The sequence below is a fragment of the Mya arenaria genome, chromosome 4 (genome assembly GCF_026914265.1).
Source record: "Mya arenaria isolate MELC-2E11 chromosome 4, ASM2691426v1".
Classification (NCBI taxonomy): Eukaryota; Metazoa; Mollusca; class Bivalvia; order Myida; family Myidae; genus Mya; species Mya arenaria.
The window spans coordinates 62,943,041-62,955,880 of record NC_069125.1 but is presented as its reverse complement, the minus strand read 5'-3'; the positions used below and the strand labels follow the sequence as shown (position 1 = coordinate 62,955,880).

General features: G+C 33.2%; 1 protein-coding gene across 2 annotated transcripts; it reads right to left on the bottom strand.

Moving 5' to 3' along the window:
- Positions 1-4,857: 4,857 nt before the first annotated feature.
- On the bottom strand, positions 4,858-10,530 carry LOC128232588 (uncharacterized). Of its 2 annotated transcripts, none has more exons than XM_052946236.1 (6): positions 10,395-10,530; positions 7,183-7,307; positions 6,480-6,804; positions 6,206-6,248; positions 5,863-5,982; positions 4,858-5,769 (listed from the first exon to the last, which is right to left on the bottom strand). In XM_052946236.1, the coding sequence occupies exons 3-6, from the start codon at positions 6,759-6,761 to the stop codon at positions 5,354-5,356; spliced, it is 861 nt and encodes a 286-aa protein (XP_052802196.1). In that variant the 5' UTR covers positions 6,762-6,804; positions 7,183-7,307; positions 10,395-10,530; the 3' UTR covers positions 4,858-5,353. The 2 variants fall into 2 exon arrangements, with proteins under 2 accessions (XP_052802196.1, XP_052802197.1); XM_052946237.1 differs by having other exon boundaries at positions 7,183-7,258; positions 10,395-10,516.
- Positions 10,531-12,840: the final 2,310 nt, after the last annotated feature.

The window sequence follows — 12,840 nt, the reverse complement described above, 5'->3', positions numbered from 1 at the left end:
CTGTTGTTGTTGTTGTTGTTGTTTTTTGAAAATGATGATTATTAGTCGATTTTCAAGGGAGACAGTTGCATTAATTTACTACTATTTTAGACGACATTGCTGATTTCTGGATTGGTGCTAAAGCTATAGATGCTCATGAAAAATTTGAATGGGTGAATGGCGAAAACGTTGACCTTCATGCCCAATATTGGGGTCGCCATCAACCCGATGACCACAATAACCACGCCTGTCTGCTCATCGAACACGACGGAACCTGGCATGACCATGACTGCAATCGAGACATGCGAAGTATTTGTGAACGACCTGTTACCATTACAACGAAATAAATGCCATTTTGCATATATTTAAGAGTTTTGTTCATTACGACACTGTTCCGGTAGTTGACATACCGCTGTTTAATGGTTAGTTTTTTTTCAAGAATATAAATAAAGAATAATAACAACAATATACATTTTAAACATCACAGTTTGTGAGCATGAGAATATTAATGAGCAATAACAACATGCTAAAGAAATGTTTAGGTTTTTTAAAATTGTTTTTTTTACTATAGCTTGCTAGAAAAAGTATTTGGAAAGTATTTCTAGGAGAAGGAACTTAGTTTATCATGTTATTAAGATTACTGAAAGAGTTTGTAGACATTTTCACAAATACTTATGTACAAGGACATGGTCGATCCTAAGATTGTGTCAATCTCTTCCTACGGTCAAACAACCAAATCTCTGCCAGACCACTTCACAGAAAACAGCAGCAAGTTTCTTACATACATATATAGAGAACACTTTTAATAGTCTTATTTGAAACCGTTAGGCCCAGACCCTTGATATTGTATATGTATCATCTGCTGTAAACAGTAGTTCTCATCCAACATCCAAGCTTGTTCAAATAATGCCCCTGTGGACAAACCTGGCCACGCCGTAGGGTACACATGCTTCCTATATAGTTATGTAGGAAACCTATACATATATATTTGTCTGAAACCGCTAGGCCAGGACCGTTGATATTTGGTATGAAGCATCATATAATGGTCCTCCACCAAGTTTGTTCAAACTTTACCCCTGGGGGTAAATGGCCACTACATGGGGTTCACATGTTTGCTATATACTTACATAGAGACATCTTTGAATATATTCTTGTCCGAAACCTCTAGGCCCTGACCTGATATTTTGGTTTACCATCATAAAGTAGTCCTCTATCAAGTTTTTTTTTCAATTTTTCCCCTGGGGTCAAAATGGTAATATTTGAAGAAAAAGGAGGTCAAGTGGTATATGATTTCTTTATAATCCATTACGTTGAAATCGCTGCTGATACTCTACATTGGTAATATTTGAAGAATAGGAAGAAGGTCAAGTGGAATATGATTTCTTTATAATCCATTACGTTGAAATGGCGGTCGATACTCTACATTGGTAATATTTGAAGAATAGGAAGAAGGTCAAGTGGAATATGATTTCTTTATAATCCATTACGTTGAAATGGCGGTCGATACTCAACATTGACAAAGTTAATGTTTTTTTTCACACAAATGATAATGCTTCATACTCAGGAACGTTCTCATGAATCATATTTCTATAAGAGACAACTTGCTACTTGATTCGAAATTACTCGCCCGAATGACATTTATTGCGAACTATGAAATTGTAACAGGAATTTCACAAATAGATCGATACTCAAAACTGCATGTATGGTCATGCCAGGCGGCGTCTTCTCTTTCAATGGTCAGGCAGGCGCTATGATGATTATTTGGTTCGTCGAGACCCCACGATGGAGATTTTGGATCCACTTGCTCTCCATAAACCCACGTAAATGCGCCATGATCATCAAATTGTTAAGTGCACAACCAGAAATTGTCATGCTCATCTATAAAAGACGACGTGGGTTAAAACAAATACGATATGTAAGAGAGGTTGAAACTTAAACATGTACGTGTTAACTACGTTTTTATGTGCTACACCATACAAGCAAATAAAGTTTTTTTTGTTTTGTTTACAAAATGAGAACGATCATGGGAAGTGGACCAGGCCCAAATGTCTTGAAACTTCGTAAGTCTCTTATACAGTGTGTGTATACCACGTGATAAATAACGTCATATATGCTACGTCGGAAGGCAATATTTTGCTTAAAATGAAAACTAAAATCAAAGATAACTTTTCTTTTACTACACCAAGGACAGTCTATGCCACTGAAAGAGCTCTGCCTTCGTTTTATTTCTGGAGTTTGATTAACTGATAAGTCAAAGTCTGGTACAAGACCGAAGGCAGGGTTCCGTAAGCGGCGTAGACTGCGCTATGTCTCATTTTAAATGCTGAAGAAATAGTGAAGTTATCTTTGTTAAAAGTCTTCATTCGAAGCAAAATGTTGCCTTCCGACGTAGCATTTTTGACGCAATTTATCATGTGGTATACACACACACTGTTATAACAGGATTAAGCTAAGCTCACTACTTTATTTTATTTATAATTTGTGTTATATTCACTTCTTAGACTTTAAAGCTGCACTCTCACAGATTGAACGTTTTGACAACTTTTTTATTTTTTTGTCTTGGAACGAGCCAATTTTTGCCAAAATCCATGGAAACCAGTTATATAAGACTGCTGACAAAAGATCAGATCTCTGAGTTTTATATTTAAGTTCAAAAATCAATGTTTTATGCATTTTTCTTAAACCGTTAGTAACGGTTTAAGCCAAAAAACATTAATTTTCGAACGGATGTATGAAAATCTACGATTTGATTTTTTGTCTGCAGTCTTATAGCAAAAATTTGCTCTTTCCAAGACAAAAAATAAAAAAAAGTTGTAAAAATGGTAAATCTGTGAGAGTGCAGCTTTAAATAGTAATAATCTTTATGATATTGACAATAAACCATTTTTCATATATCAAAATCAAATTTAAGTATATATTTTGGCATATTGAAATAAGCTACTTAAACCTGTTAATATTAAGAAGCTTCTAGAAATTGGGGCCAGGATGGTATTCAATATACAACTTAAGTTAATCTTATGATTATACATCATTGACTTAATTTACACTATTTGCCAGTAATTAATACCAAGTAATCCGATTAGCTACATCGTTCTTCGAAACAATAAAGACCAATATTGAATAATACCAGTCCAGGTCTGAATAGACATCTACAAACTCACGATGAACGCTTTTGTTGGTGAGCCTATCAGTATACATAAAACTTTTTTTTGCTGCCGGTGTTAGGATTAACTGCACCAATTTATTGTACGAGTACGTGCACGTTAAAATACAGGTAGATGTGGACTTCATTACTTCATTAGCTGAGCTACGTCAGCCAGGTTTAAATACTTTGTGCAGTTTATTTCCAAATACATCTGGGCAAAAATGCCCATGCGTATACATAATATAATAACGAAACATTTTTCTAAACAAAGTCAAGGTCCAATACATTCAAATAAGCAACTGATCACAATTATAAATACATCAAATCATGGGACCAAATGATATATCATCGATAACATTTAAGCGTGAAGTAGTTAATGTTGACAAATATTACCCGTAAAACAATAAATATCTTTCTTTTAATTACATGGCCTTATACACATAAATGGCAAGGTTTCTGTTTAGAGTTACGTTTTGCGATTTAAATAATGCAATAAATTTAGGTATATTCGGTGCAGTATAATAATATGTTTTCAAGTATTGCTTTCTTTAGTTCTTTATACAGTTGACATTCAAGAATAAAATGAAATTCGTCTTCAAGTAAATTACATGCAAGACATGTTCTATCACAGTGTGGTATTGCTACTGGTTTGTGCCATCTACCGGTTTCTATTTCTAATCTATGTGCAGATTCTCTTATTCTCGTTAAAGCAGACCTATATTTTACTATATTAACATTTGACAAATAAGGTTGAAGTTTAAAACCATCAAGCAATATGTATGATCTAGCTCTAGTAGAATCATTTAACTCGGATATCCACGTGAAGAATGGCATGTTTGATAACACGAGGAAAACGATTGATTGATACATGGTTCAAGTAAAAATTTTCGCAAAAGACTACAAATACATGTACACATCGGCTTTCTCAACATCTCTAGCGTTTTACAACCAAACAGTCCCTAAAGCCATATAATCTTTTGTAAAATTGTATAAGCTACGTACAGCTATGTGTGCATCGTACTTCTGTATTTTTGCCTTTTGCTGATTTTTGCATTTTCAAATTTTTAAAATGTTGAATGGCTGTGGCTTCAAATCCGCCAAAATCCGTGATGTTATCAAGCGCAACATTTTTTGGCCTGTCGATCGACCTCCCACATCAATGGAAACCGACTGCGAACATAATCAAAATTACTTTTCAAAATCACTTTTGAGGCGAAACGAATTCAACGTCTTTTTATTCCATAAAGGCGTTGTGATCTTCCTTCCATAACTGATTGACGAATACATGGTTTGTGGACCGTGTAGTTTTGACGTCATGTGTAAACAGAAACTTGCTGGGTATCCTAGATCAATATTTTGCTCTTAGTAAAACAAAAGTTATGTATGTTTCAGGGGTTCGTTCGGAGCAAAATATTGCCTGCCGACGTAGCATTTATACACAATTTATTACGTGGTATACAGAACAGAACAAAACAGAAAACTATACAGTTTTTTGTGTTTCATATGCATATTAAATATATTACAAATATGAAAATTTGCGATCTGATTTTATGTATGTTAACAAACAGTCTCTGGACTGAGTACAGACTCAGACTCAGGAAGGCAAAAGATGGAAAGGACAAAATCTCATTTAGATTTCATTCTTTTAACATATATATATATATATATATATATATATATATATATATATATATATATATATATATATATATATTATATGAATATTGCTTTCATCTCGCTAGCTTATTCCTACTGAAAAGTTAATTAAATGAAACGCGTTATTGATTTGGGACGTTTTAACTAATTATAACAAAAAATAATAACAAAAAAGTAATAAAAACAAGCAATACGTTTTAACAAAACAGTCATAAAATATACGAGCTAACAAAAAGCATTCATTGCTGCCATTATACGGGACGACAATAATCAAAAAAAGATTGTATTTGAATTGTAAAATATATTCACCAACATTTAGAAAATTGAATAAAGTCTTAGAAAGAAAGTCCAAAATATAACGTATTGCAAACAATAGCTATTTGCATGTACCAGGTAAATAATATTGTTCATATGTACCCCAAGATGTTTTCGTACTATTAAGTAAGACATTTTCTTCTTTGATTTCATTTTTGTATGTACTTAGTTCAGTCAGACTTTACAATTTGAGTTCGTCAAACTAAAGGCACGTTACACAGGTCTCAAAATAATTTATTGATAAAGTTGAGCCGTATTTTAGTATGGCAGATCATAGGTATAATAAACCAGAAAATGATCGTTAGGGTTGTCAATCTCTAAATATTCAGGATTCGATACAGACACGGAGAGTCTATCATTCTTGTTTAGCTTGAAAACCGCAGAAAGAAAACTTGTATAGAAACCGTCGTTTCTTTGAATTGATTTCTTGGTTTGCATCAGGATTCCAGTCGTGCCAAACTTTTGTGAAAAGAGATCTACATGGTGACTAAAGACCGTTGGACTGGTTTCATTTCTATATGTTCCAGTCTCATTTTGTCTTATAAGATTCAGTTGCGAAGAAACAATGTAGTAGCCAGGCTGTCGGACAAATATTTCCCCTTCTGGTTCCAAGTGGACGCAATTGTTCGCAGAAAACGTTCGGCCGTTCTTATTCCACAGGACTTTGTAATGACCTTCAATTAAAGTAGAATGTAATATGTTATCAGTGATAGATGCTACTACAAGTATTGAACAATTCCTAAATATTGTAAAGTGTTAAAACTTACCGTTAACTATGTAGCTAGGTTTGAACTCTACGATTCCGACAATTTTCGACATGGGGTGTTTGTTGCTTGTTTCCCTTTGACAGTTAGCAATTGCCGAATCGTCTAATATATCAAGCAGACCTGAAGTTTGTAATTATAATGAAGTTCAGTAGATAAATCATAAGAAACATTCTATTGTTGTTAATCTATCGCTTTTAAAGGATGTGTATCAGCGAACTATGTTTTAATCTTATGTCACAAATGTTGTATTACTTATTTTCTTTATGATTCCAAATTGACATCACTTTTTTTTTTTGGGGGGGGGGGCTCATTCACCTTATTCATTTGCAAAACGAATACTTACTTGCACTGTTTTTCCTATATTCGTAGTACTGCTCAACCACATCCTAGTGCGGAAATGAAGATTATATTTTAACAAGCATCGTTGTTCAACTAGACACAATTATTGTTTATAAGATGCGCCAGTGAACATTTAACTAGAAATGTGTATCGACATTTAAATCGAAAGTTTTTTCTAAGCGACAGAAATGAATCTGTTCCTACATCGTTTCATTCTCTTAGGTTTTTTTAACGCGATGTGGTTAAATTATTTATGTTCATATGCCATTATTATTCACCTTTTGTAATACATTCTGAGCAATGCTTTCGACAGGTCCACAGCACATCCCATCTTTTCTCATTTTGATAGTGGAATGATCAATCTTTGGTCCTGAGAAAGTATTCGGCGTCGTTTTGTCGCAAGGAATGCACATTGCGCTTGCTTGGGGATTACTTAAAGATGCTCTGACAACAGCCCAGACTGTTATAAGCAGCAGGAAGTTAAACGTCAGAAACATGTTTAAGATTACACAAGTAATTGCATGCGCCTTTTTGCGCTTTAATTTGCAAGCGTCACTCATAGTTCTATATGTCTTTGTGAATGTTTGTGTATTGGAGGAAATCCTGAAAGAGAACATAAAAAAACGATTTACATCTTGAACATTTAAAGTAGCCTTCAACGTTTTAAAACATACATACTTCTAATATATCATATTTCTTGCTGCGTTAACGTTTTTTGTTGTCCTCTATCTTGAACCATTTCCACACGTGCTTATAAAGTTGGTGTTTTTTTACACAACAAAACACGGTTACGCATATGTTATTTTATGAATACAATATGAATACATGTTTTAATAGTAAACATTTATGATCAATGAATGAAAGCCTTAATGTAGTTACAAAAAATACGTCTGCTTCCTTTGATACATAGAAATCTACAAAAACAAAAACGTTCTTTTTATTTTGTAAAATACATTTGTTTTAAATCAGTAAAACACTTACCGTCACCTTTTTGGGGGGCTTCGGACCGGCAGGCAGTACGGTGTGTCTGGCAGGGTTAATTTCCTTTGCAGTTTTTCTGAATATGATTATCTTTTTAATCAGTGTTACAATCAATTGGCTTTGAGCTGAAATTTAAGGAATTATAGGGATGTTATATACTTGAATATCTAGAAATGGCATTTTTTCGAATCTGAACTTTGTCTATGTACATTGAAATGTATAAGAAAAGTAATTGGTAGCCTGTAACGTGAACACGGTTATTCGAATGAATAGGTCGTTGTGCTATCGAAATGACTTTATCAGTTCAAATTATTCGTTTCTCTTGAGTCTTCATTGCTTTCATAAGAGAAGTGGATGCTTGGTCCGATGAGGTTTATATTTTAAATTTCGTTGTACTTATTCGTAAATGTTGGAACAACTATAAGGTTAAGATAAGATAAGAGTGAGGTTCGTGTACATACACTGGTTTAAACCCCAACTAAACTTACATTTTACTGACTGTTCCAAGGGCGGTACCTAACAATCCTTGATAAACATACCTAGTTTTTTATGTAGAGTATGTATGCTCTGTGCTGTTTGTGGAGTTTTGTGCTGTTCTTCCATGTTTCTTGTTTGTGATTTTATGTTCTATGTCTTTGGCGTTTGCCCAGTGCCATTAAACCGGGTTTATGTTTAAACTTTTTGCTACTGAGCTTGTTTCTGTAGCTTTTGGCATAAATATTGGCATATATAAACTGGTTTAAAATTCAAGTGAACTCGTGTTTCCAATGCGGTACTACCATCATTCATTGATGCGAAGGCTATTATGATGTTATCACATTATTTGTCTCTCGTTCAGTGTCTTTTGAGCCCTTGCCTTGTGACTGTAAAAGTTATTGAAGTTTTCTTCTCGTCTGATAATATCTAAGTTGTCCAACGTATTTTAAACGATCTGCTATCCGTTTGCACATCTACGGCATACAGAGCCAATGTGCCCTTCTCTTTAATGCTATTTGTATTACATGCCAGGAATTTTTGCATTGAGATTTTGGTTCATTAAAAACGTTTATTTGCAGTACAGCACCTTAAAAAGGCGTACAAATTATATACTATCACGCGTACAAGATGTTATTTAAAAGGGAATAGTCAATATACGTGCTGGTTTTATCCTTTAATTCGCGAATAACCACTTAAACTACTAAATAATGTTTTGTTTCTTCTCTAAATATTGCGCAATTTAGACAAAAAAACGATATTCAAGCATATCTTCTCAGTGGTGACTATATAAACTCTTGCTACTTCACCTGAACCGGCTGAATATGGTAACGCGATGTTACAAGAGTTAAGATTTTAGGGAAATGTTGGAAAAAAGAACGATTTATATAACTTTTTATATTTATTTTAACCAAATTATGATATTTATTTTAAGTATTGTAATATCCATTGAGAAATGCAATTCAACTTCAGTTTGCGAAATGTTAAAGAATAGTATTTATTTGCGCATTTTCCCAAATGCCATACAATTCTGCTTTCCTGTAACATCACATACCGAAATATACATTAGTCTCTATATTTTACCATTCCCATTACTGACGTGTAATACAATCGTTAACTTAAACAGCAAGATTCGAAGTCAGATCAACATTTATTGAAGGATATAATTGAGCTCAAACGATTTGCTATATTAGATTTGATTTTGAAAAAGGGAAATATTTTTTTAAATGCACACTCGAAAATAAAGACTTATTAGGTAACACAATTCGCATAACATGGGATTATCATCTTTGTTTATAGACGTAGACGATGTTCACACCAGTGTAATAACAATTGTAAGCAATCGCTAGATCTGTTTATTAAAGCAATTGTATAGATTGATTTTTAGTTTATTTGTTTCGCAGTGGTAATGTACTGAGAATATATATTTTAACGTAGATTCTGTATGGAGTATAGCCTTTCTATGTACTGGGGATAGTTGTGGCATTGACATGCGCTCTATAACTTTTCTTAGTTAAAGATTACAAGTAACAGAGGGTATATGTACCACAGTGCTTTGTAATACTTTGTCTGGTAATTCAGTAATTAACAGAAAAGAATGGTGACACAATGACGATGTGGAATTGAAAGCCCTGCATATGCTTTACGTCTGAAATAGTACTACGGCTTTACTTTACTGGCCATCTCTAAAGGTCTCCTCACCATTTGCCATGTTTGAATGATACATGATAAATATACACTCGATGAAAACATTATTTAAAAGTAAAGGTTTTTAAACCACGCCAAATGCAAACTCCCTCTAACTAGGCTAGAACTATAAATTCCATATGCACTGTCATTGTGACAACAGTTTTTCGTTGCTGTTTTTTCCAAGTAACCAGTATAGAGATTTTATGTCATTTGCAGTTGCGATAAAGTGTATCATATTTACTAGCGCACGTGGTTATCAAGTTTTGTGTGTTCTCGGACATGTTGGATTTAGTTGCTGTAAGAAACAACAATGTAATTCAAATTAAAAATATCCTTAGTGGCCCCAAACTGTAAGGTCACAACCGATATGTTCCTGTCATAACCTAAGAAAGGGTAATGTAAATTTAATTATTTTTAAAAACAATTATCATCTTAGCGATAAACCTATGTACTAGGATATAAAATGTATGAGCAATGCTTTTATCTTGCAAGTATATTGTTTGTGTTAAATAAGTAAAGTGGAGCACAATATTGAATGAGCACGTTTCTCTATTGTTAAAGGCAACAATTAAGTCTTTAAGTAAATACATTCCTTCAACGTAATTATGTATTATTATAATTTCCCCTAAGTTAATCACCAATATTTGTTTAAGATTATTCGGCTTGCTTTCAAATTCACATTCACGCTGCAATCTGATGAACGTATTGAAATAAATCATTTGCACTTTTTTAAACCACATAACACCATACGTCCCATTGTGTAACCCCGGGCGCAATAATTGATAATAACTAATTAACATGCCATGTTTAAAAGAAAATCTGACGAAACATGAATTCGATTTGCGGTTCAAAAGACTCTAGGCCAGCATACTTAGTATTAAAATAAATAATTCACGATTCATTAAAATGAAGTTTATTTTTAATAGACTCCTAGCTCATAAAATCAAATTGTCGTTAAATATGTTAATGCTTTAATAAAAATAAAATGATACAAATATGACACAATCAGTAAACTAGTGATCACAGTACACTATTTTCTAGAAACTTACAAAATAGAGATGTTCGATATCCCGCACCTTTTAAATCCACAAAGCCATAAACAGCAAATACTCTAATTTTCATAAAATATACCAAGTCTTTGTGTCATGATTGTAAACATGCAGTAAACGATCTGCTTGATCTCGCTCGATAGGCTATATTGATTCAAAATTGTGGCGACCTAAACTTCCTTGATCGTTTATTGAAAACACGCGGAAGACCTTGAAACAAATTAACGCGTAGATTCATTGATTGATATGATGATCCCCATGCGCTTGTTTCAACATAGCAACTACGAAAGTGTTACGAGTCCAATTTTTTTCATCAATGTTGAGTTAGTTATATGAATAAAAAATAAATATGAAAGCAACGAAACGGTTCGATGCATTAAAGTTAGGACAATAATCTTTGTCATAATTGTATCTTTAGCTAAACTGTTTCAAGTAAAAGAATCGGATGGTTCTTAAACGTTTCAATACTAAGGTAAATTGAAACTCATTATCCATCGCATTATTCTTTTAATTGAATAACCAACATATTCTTAGAGCACTTACCTAATCATTTTATTCAGAATAAGTAAACATTAGATATAACACATTACATGAACACACACTCAAAATGACCGCTTATTTACATTCCGATGTTATATTCTCATTTATCTGTATGGAAACAAACACATTATCTTATGGTGTTTAGTTTAAGCACCCAGTAGACTCGAGTTCCAGTGAATTATTATTACACTGACCGTTCCAAGGCGATATCCCATCTTTCAACAGTAAAGTAATTTTAATGAGGGTATCGTTTGTTTTTGGTGCTTATATTTGTGTATGTGATGTTAAAATGTTTGTGTCGTGTGTCTGTGAGTCTTCATTGTCGTTTTGGGCCCTTGCATTATGTCTCTAAACAGAGGTTATTTTCGATTTTTTGACTACAGGGCTTGTCCCTGTCTTTTTCATTGTATTATTGATATCAGTAATAAGTAAATTATGATAAATAACATTTGCTACGTTGATAACAATACTCCGAACTACAAATATTGTGATAAAGAGTAATCGTTTCAAGTACGCATCTATACGCTGTAAACATATTGTTACGATCAGTACGTTATATTATAATATGTATTATTTTCAGTCGCATTTCAAAGAAATGGAAGCTTCAATATCTTATAAATCTTTCAGTATTTATTGATTGATTGATTAATTGATTGATTGATCGCCCTAATATTTGCAACAACTAAATTAAAAACGTGCAGTTTATAGCAATGATAACTGGATTACACAATTTTGGGACTTCCTATTATCCAGCTGGATACCCAAATACGTATTGGAATATGAGCACGATATAGATGACAACGACTTCATTGAATCATTGGAGACAACGAGAATAGCCTACTACCAGAAATGGAATCAACGCAGTAATCGGAGAATCAAGGGTACATCGTCACTTGTTAACGCTTGCTGAAAACTAATAAGTGAAAAAAGAGAAACAGTTGGTAGTTTGGAAACGATCCTTACAACCTCACAGTACCGGAGTAACACCGATACACATTTTTATTGCATCAGATGTTCCGGTTTATGATCAAAGAAACTGGTTTTAAATCTTTAAATCGACCGTTCAAGGGCATGATCTCAAACATGTTCAGTAGGTGTCTGCTTGTCTTTATGTTCTTAATCAAACTTATGTATTTGATTGAATGGCTCGTCCTTAAATTTCCTTTGAACACACTTTTATTATACTAAATGTTGGATTTCTATGAAGTCCAATTTGTGCTTAAACTATTGCCTTTTGTTTTGGGCAGACAACCAAAGAAGTCCAAACTGTTTCATTTTGTAATACTAACGAATAGTATTATGTTTGAACTGAATGTTTTTTGAGCTCAACTGCAGACATTGTCTGGTTTAAAAAACAACCACAAACCTTTAGGCTGAACAGCGATCAATCATTAGTCGAGTTGTTTAGATTATGCTCCATTAAGCAAATGACAGGCAAATTATTCCTTATATATGGATAATTTACATAATTCCCTTTAAGAGGTTGATAATTGACTTTGCAACAAGATCTATGTTAAATGTTAAGCCATTTGTGAAGTTTCAAATGTTTTATTATATTTAATAATTACCTCAAGGTGCTATAACGTCTGCATCATGTTTTTTGTTCAAAGCGACTGCTTAACTAAATAATGACACAAAAAAAGAACGAAAACACAAGGCTATTGAACGTACTTTCATGAAAATGTCTAGAATTAATAAAAAAGCAGTGTAATGAAATTTGTGTATCATAATGATAGTTTCATGCTTCAATCAAACGTTATCAAAATCGGCTTTAAGGACTCAAACTGAATATAGCTGCAAATGGAAGCTATTAAGGGGTTTAAAACAATGGTTTTAGAGTTATATCAAATCGATTTTGATAGCAATATCATAACTGCCAATCTGGCTTATTGCCTCTATAGTTTTC

What these genes read in the sequence shown, in the direction of transcription:
- LOC128232588 (XM_052946236.1), bottom strand. Translation starts at nt 6,761, where the DNA reads ATGAGTGACGCTTGCAAATTAAAGCGCAAAAAGGCGCATGCAATTACT. An exon ending in CTCAGAATGTATTACAAAAG is followed by an intron (nt 6,249 to 6,479) that starts GTGAATAATAAT and finishes TTTCCGCACTAG; the next exon opens with GATGTGGTTGAGCAGTACTA. An exon ending in ACCTAGCTACATAGTTAACG is followed by an intron (nt 5,770 to 5,862) that starts GTAAGTTTTAAC and finishes CTTTAATTGAAG; the next exon opens with GTCATTACAAAGTCCTGTGG.